The sequence below is a fragment of the Dipodomys spectabilis genome, unplaced genomic scaffold (genome assembly GCF_019054845.1).
Source record: "Dipodomys spectabilis isolate Male_0828 unplaced genomic scaffold, ASM1905484v1 ptg000054l, whole genome shotgun sequence".
NCBI classification, from domain to species: Eukaryota; Metazoa; Chordata; class Mammalia; order Rodentia; family Heteromyidae; genus Dipodomys; species Dipodomys spectabilis.
Genome location: NW_024870731.1, coordinates 40,614,970 through 40,641,243, shown reverse-complemented (window position 1 = coordinate 40,641,243; position 26,274 = coordinate 40,614,970). Strand labels below are relative to the sequence as shown.

Here is a 26,274-nt window from a genome sequence, read left to right as displayed (position 1 = left end):
TACAGGTAACGACCAGACACAGGGTTTAGTGGGTCCTTTGACTCTAATGTTGTATACATTGAATTGTAGGAATTTCAAGAAATTTCCATTGAATTCAAAGCCTGAAACCAGGTAGCAACTGGATTTCACCCTGTCATTTTTTCTGGTGGTACACTATATCAAAGTGGATTGGATTAACTACATCTATTATCTTCAATGGGTAGCCAGCCAGTTGCTGATATGGCTCAATCCACTTTTTATTGGTCATGAGGCTTGAACTCTGGGCCTGGGTGCTGTCCCTCAGCTCTTCAGCTCAAGGCTAGCACTCTAACCACTTGAGCCACAGCGCCACTTCCAGTTTTCTAGTGGTTTATTAGTCTCACGGACTTTCCTGCCTGGGCTGTCTTTGCTTTGAACCGTGATCTTGTGATCTCAGCCTCCTGAGAAACTGAGATTACAGGCATAAGCTACTGGCACCTGGCTGGCTCACTGTTTTTTATACCACCTATGTTTAAAAATGCTATACAAAATTGACCCAAGAGACTATATGGAATAAAAGTATGAAGACTGTCTTTCTGGCTTTAGAAATAGTTTAACTTAGCATTACTTAAGCAATAGAATGTAGTTCTAAATAGTGTTGGTGCAGGGTATGTTCTGGAGTCATTTTAGTACTTAAAATTTCCTTGAAAGGACATAAAGCCAATAGAGGTTTCAAACTAGAATGCTACTTAAGTAATTTAAAGGGTAAAGTACTACATTATATTGGCTGGAGAAACATGTAATAGCAGAGAAACTTAAGAAGCCATTTTGTTCATATTGTCAAGTTTTGGCCAGATGAAAAGCAAAGAAATATTTGTGTGCACACCTGGAACTCATATGTCAGGGTGCACTTAAGTCTTTTTACAAATGAATGAATGTACAAACGTGGCTATATTTTTATTTTTTTTTGTTGGGCATTATACTATGCAAATAAATGCCCTGTTTATGAGTTTGTCAATAAATGCATCAAAAAAGTGTGAAATGTGTTGCAACTTTGTAGTTTATCCTGAAAAATTGTTACACTGACATTTGCATTAATGGTGAAAACTGCATAATACCTTAATTCAAGGCAGTGGCAGCAAACTACTGGTCATTCTTCACTATGCTTTTGTAGTGTAAAACAAAAGAGGCATGAATTTTGAATTTGAATCTGAGCATATACAGAGTTCCAAATTCACAGTGGATGTTTCAAACACCATTTAGGCAATAAAGTCCCAGCTGAGTTAGCTTTCCTTGGAACACTTGATTCAGAGTTGGCAACTGGGGGCAGACAATTATCAAAAAGGGGATGAAGCCTGTTCCTGACAAGAATTTTGGGGAAACTTTTATTCAGTGCCAGGAGCTTAACAGCTATAGCTGGATATGCCAAAATAAACTTTTACAAAATAAACCTTTATTGTTAGTTCTCATTAAGCTGCATGTGAATGGTGATACAGGAAGACACTTACATAAATACCAAAAATTACAGTTCCCAAACTAAGATTATGTTTATTTTTACAGTGCTGAAGTTTTAAGTACAAGGCTTCCTTCCTACAGAAGAGCTCTCAGTTCAACCGTGCCCTGAGCATGATTTTTTACATCATGTTCCCAATTTTTCATTCAAAGACATGTTTTTTTTTCATCTATCCATTTTGTTTTCAAACGCAATATACTTCGCTGAAAGAAAACTTCTGACTTGTTGGTTCTATAGCTTGTCAACCAATATTTCTGCTATTTATAAATAGAACTATCCTATGAAATATTTATAGTTTCTTTAGTAAATCCTATACTATGTTTTAGTATTGTGTATCAAGAGAGGCATGTTTTAATCTTTAAGGCAAATGATAGAGATTTCATCTCGTAAACTTCAAAAGATGAAATAATGCTTCATTTTGATGTTGAGGTAAGGAACCTGAGCTACTGAATAGCAAAGCTGCACAGGCAATAAACATAGCCTGAGATACTGGGACCATATGCTCTCCTGTCTTTCCCACAACTAGGGAGCCTTAAGAAAAATGTTCTAAAGCCAGGATTCCCAAGCATTTTAAGGAAAACACAGCTTAGCTACCCCTTCAAAGGAATTACAAGAAAAAGTTCTGCATTCTCAAAAATTGTCTCATGTTTCATTCACATCTCTTGTTAATCGAAGTGGAACTTTGGAATAATTTAAATAGCGCTTCTGTTACTTTTCTAAGAAGCTCTTCATGTTGACATTTTCAGTGTTCTGAAGTCCAAATGTATTAATCACCTTCATTCTTTGTATAACTAAGAAGTTGCTCTTTCATTTTCTAAAGGATGTACAAAAGCTTGAGGTGTACGTTTTAGAAGATAAACTGCAGCATGAAGACCTCCTATGTTGACCCACACTGTATGAACTTTTCGCCACACTTGTCCCATTCCAGATAATGCCTGTGTACAAACAAAAAGCAGAAGTAAGCAAGCTTGAGAATCTGCTTCTACACAACAACCTACGATGTTTAATGTTTTAAGAGACAAGAACAAATACTTAATAGGTCTGCTTTAAAAATACTGAAGTTGTCACAGGTTAAGAGTTAATAAGCAAATGTACAGCACCTTGGTAAAGCATTTCTTGTCCTGAGTAAGTAGTACTGCTCGGCCTGTCCCCGGTCTACAGACACGGCTCATCTCCTGCAGGCAAGCTGGATACAGATTCCAGTTTCTCTTCTTGGAGCCCATCCTACAAAATAAGACCAACAAATTAACTACTTAATGTTTCAAATAGTAAATATTCATGCCTACCATAAATGAAAATAAAATCTGATGCATGATGAGGTATTAAAAAGGTACTTTGAGAAGCCAAAGCTTTGCCAGTTTATCTCAGTGAAATAAATTTAGAATTAGTAAACTGCTTATGATTTTGATGGAAAGGAAAAGGATTTTTTTTTTTTTTAGCCAGGCACTGGCAACTCTTGCCTGTAATCCTAGCTATTCAGGACATAGATATGAGGATGGTAGTTTGAAGCCAACCTGGGCAGAAAAGTCCGTGAGACTTTTATTTCCAACTAGCCACCAGAAATCTGAAAGTGGCACTGTGGCTTGAAGTGATAGAATGCTAATCTTGAGTGAGAAAGCTCAGGGACAGCTCCAAGGCCCTGAGTTAAAGCCCCATGACCGACAGGGAAAAAAAAGTAATTTTTAATAACGATAATTTTGTTCTCAATAAAAATGTAGGCACTCAAACCATATAAACCAAACTAGTGAGTAGAAATCATTTAAGAAACAGAACCAAGTTTCCTGTCTTGTTATGTGATATATATTAAATAATTCAGCAATGGGCTAGGAAATCATGTATAGTTTCAAAATGAAACTCCTGTGATAGATGAGAATGTGTTACTATATTCCAGAATTCTTACAAGAAACAACTGGATGAGTTCATATTGTTAAAATTATTCAGTACTCTTAAGTTTTAAAAAGAACCTAAGGTTTTTTCTCTCTGGGAGAAAAAAAAACCAACCAAAGGGTGAAATAAAACATTTATCCCATCTACCTTTTTCCAAATGGCATGTCTGTTACAATGATATCCACAGAGCCAGTTCTCAATGGGAGATTACAGATATCCCACTGAACAGCATCAATAGGCAGGCCCCAGGACTGTTTGCTGTGGGGACAAAGAAGAGGTATTTCAACACACTCTGAAGTAGGAAATGTCTAAAAAGACTTATGAGCAGACTGCTGTAGAAAAGTATAAGATGCTATAAGAATAAGTGAGAACATCAACTTCTTAATCAGAATCTTAAAATTAGATGTAGGAAGAAAACATGGTCATAAGGAAAAACTTAAAAATGACTGAGATGGAAAATGAAGTAAAATTGAAAAGTGGTTACAAATGGTATTCAAAAGATGTAGGCGTAATCTGTATCTACAAGTTAAGGATTCAGATTAAGGGAAAACTAGTTTAAGAAAAAATTGTTAAGAGAACTTTACAGCACTGAAGCACAAATTTAAAACACAAGGAGGTTTATTGATGAATTACAAGGTTAGGAAGTGACACATCTAAAGAAAAAAGTGTGGTGACTTATCTAGTATAAACAGAGAACCTAAAGAAACAAATAATTGGTCAGGCAATTGTAGCTCAAGGTTGTAATCCTACTTACTCAGGAGGCTGAGATTTTAAGATTACGGTTCAAAGCGACCCTCGACCCTTGTTAGGAAAGTCAAGACTTTGAACTTCAATTACCAGAAAACTGGAAGTGGAGCTGTGACTCAGTTGTAGAGCACTAGCCTTGAGTGCAAATGCTCAGGGACAGTGCCCAGGCCCTGAGTTCAAGCCCCATGACAAAACAAAACAAACAACAAAAAAAAACTGGTACACGTACAGCTAGTTGTTTTGAAACTACAAAAAAAAAATATGTGCCACACTATATTTAAAGAACCCAAGGAAGAAAAACCTATTGAAAGCTTGACAGTAGACAGACTGGACATAATAATATAAAAGATTTAATAAACATTTCAGAAGTAACTTCTAATAAACAAGACATAGCAATACTGTATAATCTAAGAATTATATGCTAGTCAAAGACTGTGAGCATAAATTTGACAGAGTATTTAATAATGAGCTGTTTAAAAATAAAATTCAGGCTAGGTGTAATGATTTATACTGCTAATCCCAGCTACTAGATTGCAGGAGCAAGTCTGAGGCCAGGACGCAAAAAAGTTACTGAGACCCTATCTCATAGAACAAGCCAGGCTTGATGATTAATGCTCATAATCTTACCTATACAGAAGGGCAGCAAATACAAGATTTTGGTCCATACCTGCCTGGGAAGAAAGTTTAAGGCCTTATCCAAAAAATAAGCAGAAAATACTGAAGGCATAACTACTAAAATGATAGATCAATTGGCCTGGTGCTCAGTTCCAAACCCTCGTCCTGGCACCCAAAACAATAAAGGTGATTCGTATGCTGAAAATTGTAAACATAGGTGCTAAAAATATAACAAAATATATAAATCAAACACTAAAAAGCTACCCTTAAATTGATGAATATACTACTATGAGGTAAGTCAGCAAAACTTGACTGCAGAGAATTTGAATAATTAGAATATTTAGAAGCTAGACAAACAGTATGTAGTTACATTAAGCCTCAAAACTTCAATAAATGTGAAACAGTATGTCAGACAACTGTTAAAATACTTAAAAAAATGAAAACCCAAATATTAGGTAAATAAAATGTTCTAAAACTATAAATTTCATCTGTAGGCCAACAGCATCAAGCTTTACTTAGGAACTTGCTAGAATACACATTCTCAGGTCTTAATCCATACACACTACTAAATCAGAACACATGTAAACAAGGATACCCGTAATTCACATGTATGGTAATGATTAAAAGAAATTCAGCTTACTAGAAAAACATGCATGTAACCAGTGACTTCAAAAGTTAACGAAGACACAATGGTATGATATGGTCAACTACAGAACTTACAACTTAAGCCTGAGGGCTGCTACGCAGTTCAGTCATATAGCACTTGTGTAGCCTTTGGTTACATCCCTGCCCTTAACACAAACAGCTGGCACTGGTGGTTCATACTACCACTACTCCTAGCTACATAGAAGGCTCATGAAGATCATGATTCAAAGCCAGCCCGGGCAGGAAAGTCTGTAAAACTCTTTATTTCCAACTAACCACCAGAAAATCAGAAGTGGAGTTGTGGCTCAAGTGGTAGAGCGCATGTCTTGAGCTGAAGAGTTGAGGGGCAGCACCAGGCCCAGAGTTCAAGCCCGACGACTGACAAAAAAAAAAAAGTGGGCTTATGGTTAAAGAGCCTTGGGATATTTTGTTTAGAAAAGAATATTTGGGGGCTGGGAAGGTGGCTCAGTGGTAGAGCGCTTGCCTTGCATGCCTGAGGCCCTGGGTTCGATTCCTCAGCACCACATAAGCAAAAAGAAAAAAGCCAGAAGTGGTGCTGTGGCTCAAGTGGTAGAGCGCTAGCCTTGAGCTGAAGAGCTGAGGGACAGCGCCCAGGCCCAGAGTGCACGCCCCACGACTGGACCCCCCCCCCAAAAAAAAAGAATACTTGGGATGTAGGGGTGGCAGTTGTTTTATGTCTTAAGTATCTAATTTAGTCTTTGGGAAATATAGAGGTATGGTAGTACATAACTATAATCTAAGAACTTGGAAGCCCAAGGCAGTTCAAAGCCAGCCTGAGGCAACAAAGCAAATGCCAGAAGACAATCTCAAAAAATTAAAAAGAAAACAAAACAAAAAAGAAAGAAGTGGCTAGAACACTCAGATGTAAAAGACACACGAACTTTTACAAGAAGAGTGACTGGAGAACTTAAACCAGATAGTATGTCAGCATCTCTTTGGACATTCAGAAATTGAGAAGAGGAGACCTAGAAAATCTTGATTTGAAGCCAGCCTTTCAGGAAAGTCTGCAAGACAACATCTCCAATTAATCAGCAAAATACTAGACTGGAAGCATGGCTCAACAGTTAGAGCACAAGCCATGCAATCACATGAAGGCCTTAATTCAAGCTCTAGTACTAACAAAATGAGAAAATAAAATATGGGATGGATTTCAGGTCCTTTCAACAAAGGTTCCTTTAAGGGCTAAATAACAAGAGAATGGCTACATTAACTGGTATTTCTACATGATGGAATATTATGTATATAGTCATTAAACATAACTAATTTTTTTTTTTTCCAGTCTGGTCGTGGGGCTTTCTGAACTCTGGGCCTGGGCGCTGTCCCTCAGCTCTTCAGCTCAAGGCTAGTACTACAGCGCCACTTCTGGCTTTTTTCTTATGTGGTGCTGAGGAATCGAACCCAGGCCTCGAGCATGCAAGGCAAGTGCTCTACCACTGAGCCACCTTCCCAGCCCCATAACTAAAATTTTTGAGAAATAAAAATGAATCTAGTTTAACAATGGTTAAATAAAATTATAAGCTATAACAGTTAACTGCTTTTTGAAAAAGATATATGAAGAAAGGAAGAAAAAATAGAAACAAAAAAGTATAACTGGGAAAATCATGTTTTAAAAATCTTATTTTCAATAAGTTTAAATGGAATCTTACTATTCATTTATTTTTTTAAATTTAAAAAAAATTGTTTTTTGGGTCTGATCGTGGGGCCTGAACTCTGGGCCTGTGCGCTGTCCCTCAGCTCTTCAGCTCAAGGCTAGCGCTCTACCACTTGAGCCACAGCGCCACTTCCAGCTTTTTTTTTTTTTGCTTATGTGGTGCTGAGGAATCGAACCCAGGGCCTCATGCATGCAAGGCAAGAGCTCTACCACTGAGCCACCTTCCCAGCCCCTTACTGTTCATTTATGGTGTCATACTGCAATATGGATATTAAGTCAATACAAAAAGTTATTATTTAACAAATGCTACAAAATCTTTAAAAATTTTTACCCTTCTTTAATTTGGTTCTTGGTCAATAAAGATGAGATGTTATTTGCTGCTCTTTTCACAGCCAGTGGATTGTTATCACCAGCAATATGGTAACAGTTATACCACTCAGTAGCTCCCTGAAACACAAAGAGTATTAATTTAAAAAATTAACAAACTAAAAACAAGCTAAATTATTAAAGGGAACTGGGCATTGGTGGTTCATGCCTGTAATTGTAGCTATTCAGGAGGCTGAGATCTGAGGGGAGTGGTTCAAAGCCAGCCTGGACAGAAAAGTCCATGAGAACTCTTATCTCCAATCATCCACCAGAAAACCAGAAGTGGAGCTCTGAGCAAAAAGAACTCAGGGACAGTGGCCAAGCCCTGAGTTCAAGCCCCATGACCAACAAAAGAAATTAAAACTATGCATGTTGCCAACTTTGCAGATTCCCTTGCTGGAACTGCCTTCCTGTTCTTTCTCTGTTTGCTCAGTTGGTACCCATCTCAAAATCTCAGTCTATGGATACCAATCTCATCTTCTCAAACTACTTCAGATCTGTCCCTCTGAAAGTACTCTGTACATGCCTTTTCCACTGTACATTTCCAGTTTTAACAGTGTCTATGCCTGTCTGCCTTCAAACTGACCTAGCAACTCAAAAGATAGATTCAGTATTTTATTCAGTCCATCACCCAGTAATGTCTATTATATTGAAAGCACTTATTATAGTACCTAAATAAACGGTTTTAAAAAGCTAACCAAACCCACATCGTTGTGGTTTGTGCAAGTTTATATAAATTGGTATATTTGAGCACTTTATAATAAAATACTTTTGAATAATGAGTATACCAACAAAAGGACTGTGTGTTTGTGTGTGCAAGTGTGTGTATACTGGTACTAGGGCTTGAACTCAGGGCCTGGGTGCTTATCCCTTAGCTTTTTTGCTCAAGGCTGGTGTTCTACCACTACAGTGATAGCTCCATTTCAGACTTTTTAGTGATTAATTGGAGTCTCATAGACTAGTCTGACTTTGAACCTTGATCCCGAGATCTCCATCACCCTGAGTAGTTAGGATTACAGGAGAAACACCAGCATCTGGCTCCCTGAAAGGATTTTAAGTCAGAGCATAAATACCAAGCTGTGACATATTTATAGAAGGACATGACATACTATCCTAAACCTGAACAGTCGTTTGTGCTGATTAAAAGGAAGTTTCTAATAGGAAAACTGAGAAGGATTCTACCCTGACTGGTGGTAAGAATACCACTTTTGTAAGAGGAATGAATATCCCAACCATGAATACAATGCTTTTTATTTTGCTGATGGGTCACACCTGCAAACCTAGCTACTCAGGAAGCTGAGATTTGAGGATTGTGGTTTCAAAGCCAGAGGTCCAAAGCTAGCCCAAGCAGGAAAGTAAATGAGACTCTTATCTCCAATAAATTACCAGAAAACCAGAAGTGGCACTGTGGCTCCAGTGGTAGAGCACTTGCCTTGAACTGAAGAGCTGAGAGACAACACCCAGGCCGAGTTCAAGCCCCACAACCAACAAGGAATACTAAAAGTATGCTACATTTGAATGGGAGGGATGGAAAAGGATTTCAGAATTCAATGCAAGTCTCAGCAATTCTGACTCCCCAACATGTATTTTTTTATAGTACTTCTAAAGTTTAATTCTTTTGTGTGTGTGTGGAAATACTGAGGTTTGACTCAGGGCCTTATGCTTGGTAAGGCAGTACTCTACTTCTGGATCCTCACCTCTAGCCAGGTGAATGGAGTCCTTTCTACTCCATCACGTAGAAATCATGGATAGACAAGAAAAGCTCCTCTAGTTTTCAATAAAGATAGTTGCCACCTGAGAAAAAGTCTTGTTGGGATCTGATTTTGTAATAGCAGGAGAGGGAACACAGGAGGGTAATTCACCAATTTACAAAGTTGACAAGACTATCGTCAAAAAGGAAAAAGGACAGGGTGTCTGTACCAACCATGCTACAGTATGTTATGAAAATGAAAGACCTGTGACTTTTTATACCAGTCACAAGTCTTCTGTAGGGCCCAATTGGCTCTGCTCTGGTCTGGGTGGAAATGCTACTATGGTAGCAAAACTGGTACAAAGTGTTTACTGGGGCAGTGCCTTCTAAAGCTGGAGTGGTGTTCTGAGTGTTGGTATGAGGGCAGTCCAACTGCTTTGTTATCAGGTCTTTGCTAAAGGCAGCTGGGGTACTCTAATAACACTTAACTTTGGTCTTAGTACCCAGGGAAAGGTGGATCTATTTCATTCGTATTTTGATCATATACCAGCTTAAGCTTTACTATGTGGGCAACTTCATCTTCACTTTTACCCTGAAATGGCTCACTTTTTTCTTAGCCTTTTTTGATTCTCATTATGTGTCTCTGGCTTGGCATGCAGTGGCCTTACTTAATATTTCATACACACCCCATGGCTGAAGCAAGATGGTATTCTGCTCTGTCCCTAGCATTCTTCTTGATCACAACTGGGTATTCTTTGTGCAGGTCTCTTTAAACACAATCATTTCTCGGTAGCTGTTACTAGCAGAAAATAATCATGTAGACTTCCCACTTGGATTTTTACTTCCAGGTCACAGATGTCATTTTGTAATTAGTCTGGATTATTTGTCCTTTTGTAGGTTACTTTGGACTTGCTCATCTGTCCAGTTTTTGCCTACTCAAAAGAATTTGTGGGATCTCCCTATAGTTTCTTCTCATTACCTTTTGGTATACTTTGTGGAAGAATTTACTGTTTCATCCAAATTTAAGGGATTTTACTGATAGCTCCCTCTCTAAATCATTTACAGATGACACTGATTCACTGAAACTCTTTCAAACATTTTTTCATTAGAAAATATCTTTTCGGAGCTGGGAAGGTGGCTCAGTGGTAGAGTGCCTACCTTCCATGTATGAGGCCCTCGGTTCGATTCCTCAGCACCACATAAGCAGAAAAAGCCGGAAGTGGGGCTGAGGCTCAAGTGGTAGAGTGCTTGCCTTGAGCTGAAGAGCTGAGGGACAGCATCCAGACCCAGAGTTCAGGCCCCATGACCGACACACACACAAAAAAAATCTTTTCATTTCGAGTTTCCTTGATGTCATAGTAATTTTAAAAACTACATTTGTGTACAGGCTTGTTAAACTTTATAAAAATATTCCTAACTTTTTTTTTTTCTTTTCAGTGCTACATGGATCAAACCTAGGGCCCCTTGCATACTAGCGAAAGAATTTGACCACTGAGCTACCCCTCAGAAGTTCTCCCCTCTTACAATTACACTTGTCTCCCCAGAAAGCTACCTTGACTAAAAAGCATAATTTCTTTCACTATAAAGAGATGAAACTACCCTCCAGCTTATGCTTATAGCTTCAATTATCTTTTGCTGTTCAATTAAAAGCTTACCTGCTATTAATTGGCGTGGATGAAATAGTTTACCTGCTGCAGAAAGGAAACTCCCTAGTCTCCTTCTCTGCCTCCTCTGTAATCCAGACACAGATATTATTATCTAGTCCTATGACACTGTTATGTGAAATAAATGGTTATGTTCTTTGCACAGAAGTTCTAACTTTACTATTCTAATTCTTTTAAAACTCAGGTTCACTAATTAAACTTTGGTAGATTGTCTAATTTGCACATTAGGTCTAGAACATTATAGGTATATCATCTGCTTATCTTAAAAAAAAAAAAACAAAAACTAAGGAAATGTTATTACCTCTATTGGTATTGCCCCTGTTCCACACATTGGGTCAACTATTATATCAGTGGGTTGTGGCGCACAGAGCCTAGAGGAATAAAGAAAAAAAACAGCCTACATGAAAAGACTCAAATAATTTGTGATATGATAAGGTGATGCATGTCTAACCTCAACACTCAAGAAGCTGAGCCTGGAGGATTTTAAGTTCAAGACCAGCCTACACATAGTGAGACCATGCCTCTAAAACAGACAGATTGATAGGTAGGTACATAGGTAGTTATTTGTGGTTGGAGATGTAGCTTAGGGGTACAGGGCATGCCTAGCATGCAATAAGGCCTTGAGTTCAATCCCAAGTTTGAGACACAGCTTTAAGTTTTTCTATGATTCTCTAAGATTTTTTTCTCAGCCCCACAGCACTATTATTACTTTTTCATTCTACTCTGTGTTTTTTTTTGGCCAGTTGTGGGGCCTGAACTCTGGGCCTGGGCACTGTCCCTCAGCTCTTCAGCTTAAGGCAAGCACTCTACCACTTGAGCCACAGCGCCACTTCTGGCTTTTTCTGCTTATGTGGTGCTAAGGAATTGAACCCAGGGCCTCATGCATACAAGGCAAGCACTCTACCACTGAGCCACTTTCCCAGCCCTCATTCTACAATTACATGAGCAAAGGAATGAGTACATTTTATATCAAGCATTGTTGCCTCCTCTTTTGTTTCCCCTTCCCATCTGCTCTCCACTCCTCCCAACCCTCGCCCCAAAGCCAAAGTTCATTGTTTTTCGATATAACATCTTGCACATCTCATTGTTGCAATGGGTCCACCTGTATCCTTACTTAAACAATTTGTTTTTTCCCTTCCCCTCCACAAATTATACCAACATCAAAATTCTATTCTATTTTTATTTCTAATATTTGGACCCCAAATAACTCTGTATCTCTGCCTCCAACAATATTGTCTAGTATTAGATAATACATTGGTTAAATTAATGAAGGTCAGGAGCTTTTCCTTAAGCAATGGAGTCTAGCTTTCCATTACTGGCATTGATTTAATATGTTCCAATGTGTTCTCAGCAGAAAAAGAAAAGCAAGAAAATCATTTAACCACAAGGACTTGCTAGACATGTTTAAGAACAGGTATTTTGCATGTTTCTGCACTCAATCCTCACAAATTCTTTGAAGTCCCACATCAAACTCATTTTGTAGTATCAAAACTAGCAGCCTGGAGAAGATAATAGGAAGAATGGCAAAGGAAAATGAAAGCTTGGTGCTGCACTTTGAAAACTGGAAAATTCTGCTATAATTCCTGGGTTGCTGTGAGTATAATAATTGAAAATATGAGCAAGCCAGGTTTGGTGATACCTAACTGTTAACTTAGAAGGCTCAGGAGAGATAGTGAGTTTTAGCTAATCTGGCCTACATAGAAAGATCTTGTCCCAGAAGAAAAAAATAAAAGCTCTATGTGTTCATTTATAAATTATATACCATTAAAAAAAAATCTCTGCAGCCAGGTGGCTCAAGCCTGTAATCTTAGCTAGTCAGGAGGAGTTTGAGATCTGAGGATCGCAGTTCAAAGCCAGCCCAGGCAGGAAAGTCTGTGAGACTCTTATCTCCAATAAACCACTAGAAAACCAAAGTGGCACTGTGGCTCAAGCTTGCCTTGAGCTGAAGAGCGCAGGGACAGCGCCCAAGCCCAGTGTTCAAGCCTCCCAACCGACAAAACAAAAAACCCAAAAAACAAAACTCTGCTTCAGGCCAAGAATGAGGGATTTTGTCCATACTCATAGCTATTAGTGAAGCAGAGACTGAAAAAATGGTGATTAGAGACCACTGCATGCAAAATATTAGTTAGACACCATCTCAATAAAAAAAGACAGGCTGGATGCCGGTGGTTCATGCCTGTCATCCTAGCTACTCAGGAGGCTGAGACCTGAGGATTGCAGTTCAAAGCCAGCCTGGGCAGGAAGTCCATGAGGTTCTTATCTCCAATTAACCACCAGAAAACTGGAAGTGGTGCTGTGGCTCAAGTGGTAGAGCGCTCGCCTTGAGGTGAAGAGCTGAGGGTCAGCACGCAAGCCCAGAGTTTAAGCCCCTCGATCAACCAAAAAAACCAAAAACCAAACCAAACCAAACCAAAAAAAAAATGAAGCTGATGGAGGCAGGGGGCTGAAGGAGCAGGGGCTTGGTTCAGAAGTAAAGTGCTTGCCTGCCCAGCAAATTTGAGTCGCCTCAGTTCAAACACCTAAGCTGCCAAAATAAATAAATAAAAACTAGAATTCCCATTTTAAAATAAGAAAACTGAGAAACTTTAGTATTTTTTTTTCCTTTTGGTAGTTTATTGGAGATAGAAGTCTCATAGCCTTTCCTGCCTGGGCTGGCTTCAATCTGTAATCCTCAGATCTCAGCCTCCTGAGTAGCTAGGATTATAGGTATGAGCTATTAGTGCCCTTGAGTGGTATTTTTAGTATCACAAGGAATCAATACTGGAAATATGACAAATAATTAGTAGTTTTTTAGTTTTGTCATCCACTAAATTCTAACACAATATTTTAAAATGGTAAATTCAAGCTGGACACCTGTGGCTCACCCTGTAATCCTACTCAGGAGGCTGAGATCTGAGGATCACAGTTTGAAGCCAGTCCAGGCAGAAAAGTCTGTGAGACTCTGATCTCAAATTAACCATCAGAAAACCGGAGTGGCGCTGTGGCTCAAAGTGGCAGCACGCTAGCTTTGAGCTGCAAAGCTCAGGGACAGTGCCCAGGCCCTGAGTTCAAGTCCCATGACGGACCAAAAAAAAGGTGAACTCACTTTAAATAAGACAGCAACAATCCATTCTCTCACCTAAGCATCCCATAGGCAAGAGTTGATCGAAGTGTAGTAGGTCCAAAATGTGTAATATTTCTGCGGTGGAGACTCTCCTCAGTCAATGCAATACCCACAATGACTTCATTATCATGAATATTCAAGAGAACCTATAAGCAAGTTAAACAAGATAAAAGAAGCGATTAGGATTGTTCAAACTGCACTTATTGCTAAGACTTGAGACATAGTCTCACTTTGTAGCCTAGGCTGGTCTTGAACTCATTAAAAATCTTGAACTTGCAATCCTCATGGTCATCTTTCTAATCTAAGTGCTGAGATTAGAGGTGTGTGCCACTGTGCCCTTTCTTGAGGTACACTGGCATCTAATTAGGTACCCATCACTGTCCTAATTGGCATATTCATTCCCATGGCAGCTGTATGAGAAATGGAGCTGTACGGGAAATATTCTGAGCTGACAAAGGGGAAAAATGGTTACAGAGAGTAAATGACTTTTCTCAGATTCAAGTGTCCTCAAAGCTACAGAAATTGACTTCTTGGTAAAAATGTTAGCTACTAGGAACTTCTTAACATGTAAGAGGTTTAAAGATTTCAGTATCTCTTACCCACATCAATCACATGAGTAGTCACAAGGAAAAGCAACAAGCTAGAAAGAGGTATCTACAGTTGATAATATAACATTGATATCCTAACTTGAGGTTGAAGTTTATTTTTAAAATGTACTTCACATTTTAGTTGCAGGCAAGCACCCAAAACCAAATTTTAAATATTTTAATTCTAAATCAATTCTTTTTTGTGGGTACTAGAATTTGAACTCAGGACCTTAATTCTTAACAGCTGCTCCATCACTTGAGCCATACTTCACACCCTTAAAAATCCATTTTATTCTTGTGTATGCCAGGCCTGGCTTGAATTCAGTGTCTAGGCACTGTCTCTGAAGGCTAGCACTGCCACTTGAGCCACAGTTCCACTTTTGGCTTCTTGGTGGTTAATTGGAGATAAGTCTCACAGACTTTCCTGCGTGGGCTAGCTTCAAACTGCAATCCTCAGATCTCAGTCTCTCCAATACTGGGATTACAGGCGTGAGCTCACCATGTACTTTTTTTTTTTTAATATATATTTTTTATTGTAAAGACACTGTACAAAGGGGTTATAGTTACATGAGTAAGGTAATGAGTACATTTCCTATCAAGCCTTGTTACCCCCCCTACTTTGTTTTTCCCCTATCAGCCCTTCCTTCCCACCAGTACTTCTAAATACACCCTTTACCCTAATTAATCCATTGTTACCACCATACTACGGATGCTTTATTGTTTTTGTAGGGTTCTTTTGTTTTGTATAGGAACTGTTTGAGCCACTCCTCTAGCTCTTTTTGCTCTGGTTTATTTTTGTTGGTACTGGACTTTGAACTCAGAGCCTCATGTTTGCTCAGCTGATGCTCTATCACTTGATGCTCTATCACACACCTCTAGGATTTTTGCTAGTTGTTTTGGAGATGGAGTCTCAGGAACTTTTCTGCCTGGGCTGGCTTCCAATCATGATCCTCTGGATCTCCATGCCCCATAGGATTACAAGTGTGAGCTACAGATGCCTGGCAGCTCTTGCTATTTTTTAGACAGGGTGCGCCAGCCTAGAGTGGCATGCTATTTATTCTTTCCACACCCTGGGACAGATGCTTAAGCCATCCTATCTATATTTTATACGGAAAAAGGGTCTGGCATACTCTAGCCAGAGTTAGCCTGGAACCGTGATCTTCCTATTTGCTACCTTTTCATTTAGGTAGTGAGACACTAATGGCTGTCTTTTCACTTGTTTTTTTTTTTTTAACCATATATAGGAAATTTACTTTAAAAAATTTTTAAGCACTTGTATGACGGGTTTCTGTTCAACAAGTCATATTTCATAGGATTTTCAAAAATTTGACTCATTTAAGTAATGTCTGAGTAGCCTTTTTTTGGTCCTAACACAGAAACTATTCAAATGAAAAGTACAACACTGGGCTGGGACTGTGGCTTAGTGGTAGAGTGCTTGCCTAGCTAGCATGCATGAAACCCTGGGTTCAATTCCTCAGTACCACATAAAAAGCCAAAAAGTGGCTCAACTGGTAAAGCACTAGCCTTGAGCAAAAGAAACTCAGGCATAGTGCCCAGGCCCTGAGTTCAAGCCCCAGGCCTGCCTCCCCCCCCACCTTCCCCAAAAATATACATACCCCAGTCTTCTACCTAAAGCTTTCTCTTGACACTCCTACATGCAAGGCACTGTTCTAATTTACACTAATGACCCCATTTCATACTAATTCCTTTGGAGCTAAGTACTAACTCCTTTATAGATAAGAAGCTTGAGACACAAGTTTTGTTTTGGTCCGGTCGTGGGGCTTGAAGTCTGGGCCTGGGCGCTGTCTCTCAGCTCTTCAGCTCAAGGCTAGTGCTCTACCACTTGAGCCACAGCTCCACTTCTGGCTTTTTTCTTTTTGCTTATGTGGTGCTGAAGAATCGAACCCAGGGCCTCAGGCATGCAAGGCAAGCACTCTACCACGGAGCCACCTTCCTAGCCCCTCTTGAGACACAAGTATATCAGCTCACTTGCCCAGTCATACAAGTTGAGATTTAAATACAAATAGCAGGACTCTACAATCTGCCCTCTGAGCCACCTTGCTAACTTTTAGACACCACTGTCCTAATTGGCATATTCATTCTCATGGCAGCTGTATGAGAAATGGAGTTGTACGGGAAATATTCTGAGCTGACAAAGGGGAAAAATGGTTAGAGAGAGTAAATGACTTTTCTCAGATTCAAGTGTCCTCAAAGCTACAGAAATTGACTTCTTGGTAAAAATGTTAGCTACTAGGAACTTCTTAACATGTAAGAGGTTTAAAGATTTCAGTATCTCTTACCCACATCAATCACATGAGTAGTCACAAGGAAAAGCAACAAGCTAGAAAGAGGTATCTACAGTTGATAATATAACACTGATATCCTAACTTGAGGTTGAAGTTTATTTTTAAAATGTACTTCACATTTTAGTTGCAGGCAAGAACCCAAAACCAAATTTTAAATATTTTAATTCTAAATCAATTTTATAATCTGAAAGTCTATATAATGTAGAAAAAAATTTTAGATGAGGATTTAGAGGACTATGTATGTAGTTCAGTTGTAATGTGCTTGCTCTGAGTTTGATAACTAGCCCCACCATAAGAAGTATTTATCTTTTACTAAGCATGGTGATACAAGCCTTCAATGTAATCATGGCATTAAAGCAAGGAGGGTTGAGAGTTTCAGGCTGAGTTACTAAGTCAGACCCTGTCTCAAGAAAAAGAAGAGATAGAATGAAATTATAAAACTGGACTTTTAATAGCTCCTATGTGTTGAGCACTTAGCATACACAAATACTCCAAATGTCTTATCTCATTTACCTTCAGTATAGTTTTAAATGACTCTATTTGAAACAGCTCAGAAAGATAATCTGTCCAATGTTACATAGTTGTGGAATTAAAATTTGCATGTCTATCTGTTGGCCCATGCTATTTTTAACCCCATCCTACTTGCCCCAGTTAATTTGGAAAATTTTACAAATCTGTGACAACTTTCTTGCATAATCACAGAAGAGTGTACCTACCTCCACATCAAAGTTGGTCATGTCAGCCTTCCACTTAAAATAATCTTGAACAGCACCTCCAAAATCTCTTGCAGCCTCATTTGAGGTAAAGCAATGCTTCTCTCCTGCCCTGCTGCATGTGACTCTAAATTTCAGCACTCGAAGCTCAGTATCTTCTTTTGAGCTTTCATCAGCCTCATCTTTGCAAGATGCCAAGTCTTCACCTACTAATGTTAATATCTCTTCTTTAATGGCTGGATTTTCATAATAGTCTAAGATGTGTGAACCTATAAGATCGTCAGCAAACTCTTTTTTAACATTATTCTCATCTAACTTGTCTCCTTGTCCATTATCAATCATCTTCCTTTTACTTGAATTCTGATTTATCTTTTTACGCTTTGTTTTTTTTTTCTTGAAATTGGTGTTAAGTTCCCATACTTTTAAAGGGTCAGACCATGGAAGTTTGCCAGCCAAATCTTCAAAATCCTTTAAAACTTCTTCCTATAAAGGACAGAGAATAAAACCTATTTTCATAACTGTTATTTGATTTGTTGTTCTTTTTAATGTACTTATAATGTACTATGTGATTTTTTTGTTTGTTTCTTTGCATGTTCTTCCACCATGGTACAACCCCTGTTGTCTCTGTATTTGATTCCAGTGTCCTGCATCTTGTATATACATTTTTCTAATTTGGGGAGGGGAAGTGAAATAACAAAATGCTGAAATAAGGATACAGGATGACCTATTGTACCAATAAGATGTCAAGACAGTATGTTGAAAACAAACTTTACAACTTTGCAGGGGGCGGGGGGAGAAGGTAGAGAGGAGGGGACGAAAGGGATGGTAGGGGGAAAATAAAGGGGAGAGGGTAACGATGCTCAATAGGAAATAGACTCATTACCTTGCTCATGTAACTGTTAACCCTTCTGTACTGTATTTTTACAATAAAAAATATATATTAAGAACAAAAAATAAATAAATATGCTGGTTGCCAGTGGCTTTTGCCTGTAATCCTAGCTACTCAGGAGGCTGAGATCTGAGAATCTCAGTTCAAAGACAGCCTGGGCAAGAAAATCTGAGAGACTCTTATCTCCAATAAACCACCAGAAAACCAGAAGTGGCACTGCAGTTCAAGTGGTAGATCGCTTGCCTTGAGCTGAAGAGCTGAGGGACAGCTCCCAGACCTAGAGTTCAAGCCCCAAGACCAACAACAACAAAAAAATAATTAATAAGTTAATATAATATATAACTGTATTTGAACCAATAAAGACTTGCTTTTGTTTTAGTTACAAACTGCATTAGTCTATTTATTTACTACAGTAATGAAAATGCCTGCAATTAAGAAAATCCAAGTTTCAATGACAAATTAGGGTAGAGACACATTAAGTTAAAAGCAATCTGATAGAACGATCAGAAATACAACTAAGATAAAAATTTAAGCAGCAAAAAGCCAAAAAGTGGTAAAGAAACAATGTGTGAAAATCATTAAGAAGAAATAGGTGAATGAAAGAGAGGAAAAGAGGGCAACATATGCCTCACTGACAGACTTCTTTTTGGGTATATATGTATTAACTATGTTAAAAAAAAAAAGACTTAAAAACGAACAAAAACCAAGGAATGATTTATTAGTGAAGTCAAAGTACAGCTTGAGGCAGGCAGTTGGGTACTGGCCAACTATATAGAAGCTGTCAGGGCATGTAGTTCTAGTAACCAATAGGGTAGAATTTCCAGCTGGCATCCCTCCCCAAATACTGCAGTGAATGCCCATGTATGAAAAGTCATAAACCTAGAGAACGCAAAGATAACTTAAAAAAAAAAAGAACTTTAAACAGTTAAAAATATATCTAATTTTTAAATAGTATAGCCACCTTTTTGAAAATTAAAGGTAGTGATGTACCCTCATGCTTAAGTCCATTGAGAGCTTCCCTCTACACACAGAAAATCTATATTCCTTAAAAGTTCAAAGGAATATGATTCTGGCCTATTTCTCTTACATTCTTTCAAGATCATTCTGTCTCATTTCTGATCTCTATATTTGCTGTTCACATGGCCTCTTTGCAGTGCAAGCCCCTTGCATATTACTTAAAATAGCAAGTTAAAAGGTATAACCTCTGAAAGGCCTGCTCTACTTAAAAGTCTAAGTCTCTCTTTTCCTATATTATCACCAGTGCTTCAATCCTTATTCATGTGTACTGACAAAACCAGTGCCATGAGATAGAAAGTTTTACTTCAATCTTTACTTCTCACTAGCCTCAAGGGATCAGCAACTTCAGAGTTATTCACAAAGTACAGCACGATGTTCTCTGTATCCAGTTGGAGTTGACTAACTGATAGAAATGAGACTTGGTAATGGAAGTGAAGGCTTTGCTACTACTTAAAACCTGCTGAAATAATAATAAACTTTAGAGTTAGCTAATTAAGTTCTATTTACAAATAACGTTCCCATAAAAGGCTCCTGAAGACTGGTATTTAAACCAGTGGGATAACACTGGCATCAACCCTTTCTTCAGAAACTGTTTTAAAGAAAATAATAACAGGAATACCAATCGTATCTTAACTGAACTATATGGTTTTTGTAACCCTGAATTATAACATAAGGTTTCTCAAGTATAATGAAAGTCAAGCTGGGCACCAGTGGCTCATGCCTGAAATCGTACCTACTCAGGTGGTTGAAATCTGAGGATCATGGTTTTAATGCCAATCCAGGCAGGAAAGTCCGTAAAAACTCTTATCTCCAATTAACTACCAGAAAACTGGAAGCATGGGTCTGGCTCAGGGACAGAGTCCAGGCTCTGAATTCAAGCCCCATGACCAAAAAAAAAAAGTCAATCAGAAAATCAGAAGTACAGGAAGACATGGAGAGGGAGAAGGCCAACAGCTCTCAAGTATAAAGACTGTTTACAAAGCAGGCAGCACACTTTGTCTACAATAGGAGGAATGTACATAGATTAATGAAGGGAACTTCCCTGAGTCTCCTCTACAGCAGAAGAGAGAAATGAAAGATAAATAAGGATTCTCAAAGATAGGTCACATATTTTCTGGAGCTGTCAGTATCTGTTAGAAGATTTTTTTTTTTGTAGTACTGGGGTTACAGAAGCCCCCATAGATACTAAAGTCTGCAGGTTTTAAGGTCATTTCTAGATTATTTATACTCATATAAACAGCTGTTATACTGTATTGTTTTACAGACAGATGAAAATGTCTTTCAATTATTATTATTTTTGTTTTGTTTTGTTCTTTTTTTGTAGGTCGTGGCCTACATGGGTTGGTGATAGTACATACGTTGTACAAGACCCTGAGCACAGTGGTAGAGCGCTAGCCTTGAGCTGAAGAGCTGAGGGACAGCGCCCAGGCCCAGAGTTCAGGCCCAACGACCGGACCAAAAAAAAAAAAAGACCCTGAGGACGAGGCTGGGAAGGTGGCTCAGTGGCAGAGTGCTTGCCTTGCATGCCTGAGGCCCTGGGTTCAATTCCTCAGCCATATAAGCAAAAAGAAAAAAGCCAGAAGTGGTGCTGTGGTTCAAGTGGTAGAGCGCTAGCCTTGAGCTGAAAAGCTGAGGGACATCGCCCAGGCCCAGAGTTCAGGCGCTGGGCGCTGTCCCTCAGCTCTTTAGCTCAAGGCTAGCGCTCTACCACTTCAGCCACAGCACCACTTCCAGCTTTTTCTGCTTATGTGGTGCTGAGGAATCGAACCGAGGGCCTCATACATGCAAGGCTCAAAAAAAGGAATAAAAAGCAATAAACAGGAATGAAGCAGGGGCTGGGAAGGTGGCTCAGTGGTAGAGCGCTTGCCTTGCATGCATGAGGCCCTGGGTTCGATTCCTCAGTACCACATAAGCAAAAAGAAAAAAGCCAGACGTGGCGCTGTGGCTCAAGTGGTAGAGTGCTAGCCTTGAGCTGAAGAGCTGAGGGACAGCGCCCAGGCCCAGAGATCAGGCCCCATGACCAGACCCCAATAAAACCCAAAAAACAAATAAATATTATGTTGGCTTCATTTCAAAAATGAAGACAGAGAGGAAAGCAAGGCTAAGGCAGAACAGTGAGAAAATAGAGAAAGCACCACTTGTTCTTTAGTCAGATTCTTGAAGCAATTCTATTTTGGAACCATGTATACCTGTCAGCTGAGAAATCTAAAACCTACCTCTTAAAGGCAAAATCAGACTTTTTGTTTCTTATTAATATATATTTAAATGTAGAGCCTCTAGCTTTCCTTGGCTTCTTTACTCAAGGCTGAAGCTCTACCCCATAAGCCACACTTCCATTTCTGGCTTTTTGCTGGGTTAATTGGAAATAAGAGTATCATGGACTTTTCAGTCCCGACTGGTGAGAAAATAGCTTTCCAGGTAGGTGGGATTACAGGTGTGAGCCATCACCAGTACCTCCCTCAAAATCTCAAAGACAACTTTTGAGATGTAAAGATATAAGTCTCTACATTTTATTATAAAAGCTGGCCAGTATTTATTATAAATGGCATGGGTTGGTGATAGTACATATCTTGTACAAGACCCTGAGGACAGTGGTAGAGCGCTAGTCTTGAGCTGAAGAGCTGAGGGACAGCGCCCAGGCCCAGAGTTCAGGCCCAACGACCGGACCAAAAAAAAAAAGACCCTGAGGACGAGGTTGGGAAGGTGGCTCAGTGGCAGAGCGCTTGCCTTGCATGCCTGAGGCCTTGGGTTCAATTCCTCAGTACCACATAAGCAAAAAGAAAAAAGCCAGAAGTGGTGCTGTGGTTCAAGTGGTAGAGCGCTAGCCTTGAGCTGAAGAGCTGAGGGACAGCGCCCAGGCCCAGAGTTCAGGCCCCATGACCCAAAAAAAATTAAAAAAAAAAAAAAAAAAGACCCTGAGTTTGATTCCCAGCATGTCAAAAAAAATTAATAATACTAAATGATAGGCAGACTGTGTAAAACAGAAATAAGCTTTTTTTTGAGAAGATATCTAAATATCAGCTATTATATTTGGAAGAGCTCACCTTTGTATTTTTGAACTGATAATCTTTAAATTCTTGAACCACCACAAACAAGTTATCAACTGATCGTAGACAATGAACCTGGGAAGGAAAAAAAAGTTAAAAACAAATTTCTGGAAAAAGCTATCCAAATTTATATAAATTAGGTGCGATAGTTTTACGTTGTTGGTTTAAGAAGGGTTCCCATTGTGTAGCTCCAGCTGGCCTGGAAGTCGTTCTGTAGCTCTGAACTCCCAATCCTCTGTCTTGAACTTTCCAAGTGCTACCTACCATTGCAATGTTCTGCCATCACCTACCCAGCACTGGGATCTGCATTCAGGGCCTTCCTCACATGTAAGGTTCACTAGCCCAAGTAGTGCTCTATCACTCAAGCCATGCCTCCAGGTAGGTTTTTTTGCTTGTTACTATGGAGTCTCAGGAACTTTTCTGCATATGCTGGCATTAAATCTCAATTTTCTGGATCTCAGCCTCCTGAGTAGCAAGGATTTCAGACAAGAGCCATTGGAGCCTGGCTAGGCACAATAGTTTTACAGTACCTAATACCTGTATTTTAAAACTTCCCAAAAGAAGTGCAGCAAAGCCAGAAAGTCCATGAGACTCTGGTCTACAATAAACCAGCAAAAATCCAGAAGTGGAAGTATGGTTCCAGTGGTACAGTACCAGCCTTGAACAAAAAAGCTCAAGGACAGAGTTAAGGTTCTGAATTCTAACCCCAGTAAACACAACATGCACACATACATGCATGCATGTATGTGCATACACATGTATGCACTCATGCACACACTCAAAGCATAGCAAATGGAAGCATATTTACAAAGTATATTTAAAATACTTGCTTTTTAAATACATGTATGTTACAAATGCATACAAAACTAAAAATGTGGTCAAACTTATAATAAATTTGTTTTATCGGGGAGGTAAGGTCAAAAGGAGAGAGACTAGAAAGGAAAGGTGGGAGAATATAGTCATAATATACAATGTACATATATGAAAATGGAACCAGTTAACTTGTGGTGTTAGGTAGGGTTGGAAGTGATGGGGGAGAGATCTATGGAAGGGGTGACATTGATCAAGATACTGTTCTTGTGGAATTGAAACTCCTTTGTACAACTACTTAAAGATAATAAGTAGTCAAAATTACAAATCACCACCTAACAACAAGCAGCAGTAATTTTATCACCTGATTTGGAGCAAAGCAAAGAGAACCTCAGAGGGACCTGTAAACTAGAAAGTGTAAGTCAAATCCAGTGCTGGTGGCTCACACCTGCAATCCCAGTTATTCAGCAGGCTGAGATTTGAAGGCAGCCTTGGAGAAGCAGACAAATCAAGGGATTTTTATCTCTAATTAGCCAGCAAAAAGACAGAGCAGAGTTGTAGCTCAAGGAGCAGAGTGCAAGCTTGGAATGGAAAAGCTAACAGCTTGAGGCTATGAGTTCAAGCCCCAGTACTGCATTTAAAAATGAAATTTTAACGTAAGTGTAGAATTACTAATTTTAAATGTTGCTTCAAACCTGAGCAAGGCTTTCCACTGCAATGTCAAAATAAATCTTGCCCCGGTCTTTGCTGATTTTGCATGATGACCCCAATTTCTCTTTCACTTCATCTGCAGCTGTTTGCTCAAAGCCAGTAGGTACAGTGGCTCCAATAGTGACGTGGAAATGCTCAGACTCACTTCTGACATCAGTTTCTGTCACCCGTACAGATCTCTGGTTCACATGAAGATTCACATTCATGAGTCGGTTAATAGCTTCTTTAACGTCAGCCATGTTGCAGTATTTTCACGATCACTAACACAATTTCTATAAAATACAGAAAAGAGAAAGAAGTAAAGCCCAAACCTACTTCATTTATAGTAAAAACACCTGCTTTGGAGAACAAAAGCAAGAAATACAACATACATATATATACATATATATATACACACACGCACACACATTCAAGGCACCTAATTAAGTATACATCAAAATCACAACATTGAATAAACAAAGGCAGAGTGCAGCTTGTAAAACACATGTTACTAAACAAGCACCATATGTACTATGAATAAAAAGGAGCAGACACATAGAGGAGTATTTCCACAGCATGCAGTATTTAGTTTGAACTCATCTATGTTGATAAGAAGCTATTTCCTAACTACACAACTTAACAATAAAGAAGCTGCTAGAATATTGAAAGACATTTCTGAATATTTCCCTTTTATCTAGCACTTTAGAAACTTCCCAAAAGAAACCGGGTGCTGGTGGCTGTAATCCTAGCTACTCAGGAGGCTGAGATCTGAGGATCACGGTTCAAAGCCAGCCCGGGCAGGAGAGACTGTGAGACTCCTATCTCCAATAAACCACCAGAAAACCGGAAGTGGCCCTGTAGCTCAAGTGGTAGAGCGCTCACCTTGAGCTGAAGAGCTGAGGGACAGCGCCCAGGCCCAGAGTTCAAGCCCCACGACCGACAAAAAAAAAAAAAAAAGAAACTTCCCAAAAGAAGTGCAGCAAAGCCAGATAGACATGGGTTTGAATTCTTGCTTCTAGTTTCATAGGTTGAATAACCTAAAGCAAGTTAATTCTCCCAAACCTGAAAATAGGAAATTAGCTCTTTCCCTAAAGTCGTTGAGGGATTTGAGAATAGCATAGTGCTGGACCAGTGATTAAAACTTAATAGGAAGGTTAGAGACTGGCCTGAGCAGAAAAGTTCTCCCGGATTCCTTCTTAACCCATAGTTTGCTACTATGCATGCTTGTCACCCCCAAGGTTTGTGGCTGAAAAGTGGGAGGGAGCATTAGGTGCAGTCCAGAAAAGTAGAGCCTTCCCACATCTCTACTGAAGGGAAGTTGTGGACTGCCCATCCGCTGATCCCAGCAATGGCAGGAGGCCCAAAGTAGGTGGATCGCAGTTTGGACACCAGCCCTGTCAAAACAGGACTGAATTCCACAGTAGTCTCAGGCAACGTTCCAAGTATGAGGTGCTCGAAATAATTTAAAAACTGTTTGCAGCATATCTATCTTCCTCGTGTGGACAGTGGTTCATTAATTTAAGGAAGATTACCTCGACCTACTACTATCTAATAACTATACATACTGTGGGGCATCAGAAGAGACCTCTGTAATTGTAAACGAACGTCCTATTATCTGAACGTTCTCGCGCGTTAAGGGGAGGGGTTAAGGAGATGATGCTCTCAACCGATTATCAAAGGGTCTGAAACTCAAATCCACTTCCGTACGTCGAGGACCCGGCGTGGGGGGTCGGCTTGGCCGAGGTGGCATCAGGGTTTAACGCTAGTTAGCCATTTCCTGTCCCGAACGAGCTCGCTAGCACGGTGAACCCGACCCCCACCTGCCCGAGACGCCGTCTACCGCAAGCGAGGGGGTGTGCGGCCTCGGATCCGAGCGCGGCGCAGGGGAGCGGAGCTACAAAGCCGCATCTCCCCCGCCGCCAAGCGGGACCGGCGGGCACACGAGGCCCGCTGGGCAGTGCAGGCCAGGGACAGGCCACGTGGCGGGCTCCGCCGTAGGACCACCCCGAGGGCCGCCCCCGCTCCGACTCCGGCCCTGGACGAAGGCAGCTCCTCCCTCCCGCCACTCCTGACCGCCGCCCGGTTACCGGCCGCCAGCACCCGCCGGCCCAGCGCACTCACGTCACGCCACCGGAACCTGGCTCGCCTGGCCCGGAAGCGGAAGTGAGGAGCGGATCACGGAAGCGGAAGTCCGGTGCCAGAGGCGGGCTCCGGGGACAAGGTCGTGAAGAGAAGAGTCTGCGCGGAGCTGTGGTGAGGCGGGGCACCGGATGGCCGCGAGCTGGGCCGGAAGAGCCCGGGCCTTGTCGCCTCGCGTAGCGCGGGGGCTCTGGGGGCGCCTGTGGAGTGCTTAGT

At 40.1% G+C, this 26,274-nt stretch overlaps 1 protein-coding gene across 4 annotated transcripts; it reads right to left on the bottom strand.

The window, feature by feature from the left end:
- Positions 1-1,389: 1,389 nt before the first annotated feature.
- Positions 1,390-26,062, bottom strand: Thumpd3 (THUMP domain containing 3). 4 transcript variants are annotated; one of them, XM_042680065.1, is made up of 10 exons: positions 26,041-26,062; positions 23,925-24,212; positions 22,417-22,494; positions 17,470-17,949; positions 13,876-14,006; positions 11,059-11,128; positions 7,369-7,484; positions 3,506-3,616; positions 2,572-2,695; positions 1,390-2,406 (listed from the first exon to the last, which is right to left on the bottom strand). In XM_042680065.1, the coding sequence occupies exons 2-10, from the start codon at positions 24,177-24,179 to the stop codon at positions 2,263-2,265; spliced, it is 1,509 nt and encodes a 502-aa protein (XP_042535999.1). In that variant the 5' UTR covers positions 24,180-24,212; positions 26,041-26,062; the 3' UTR covers positions 1,390-2,262. The 4 variants fall into 4 exon arrangements, with proteins under 4 accessions (XP_042535999.1, XP_042535998.1, XP_042535997.1 ...); XM_042680064.1 differs by having other exon boundaries at positions 26,007-26,048; XM_042680063.1 differs by lacking the exon at positions 26,041-26,062 and adding an exon at positions 25,740-25,942.
- Between the last annotated feature and the right edge of the window lie 212 nt (positions 26,063-26,274).

Coding starts and splice junctions, on each gene's coding strand:
- Thumpd3 (XM_042680065.1), bottom strand. CDS start 24,179: ATGGCTGACGTTAAAGAAGCTATTAACCGACTCATGAATGTGAATCTT. Junction 22,495..23,924: donor CAGTGGAAAGCCTTGCTCAG/GTTTGAAGCAAC, acceptor TTTCCTTCCCAG/GTTCATTGTCTACGATCAGT. Junction 3,617..7,368: donor AAGAACCAAATTAAAGAAGG/GTAAAAATTTTT, acceptor TTGTCCCCACAG/CAAACAGTCCTGGGGCCTGC.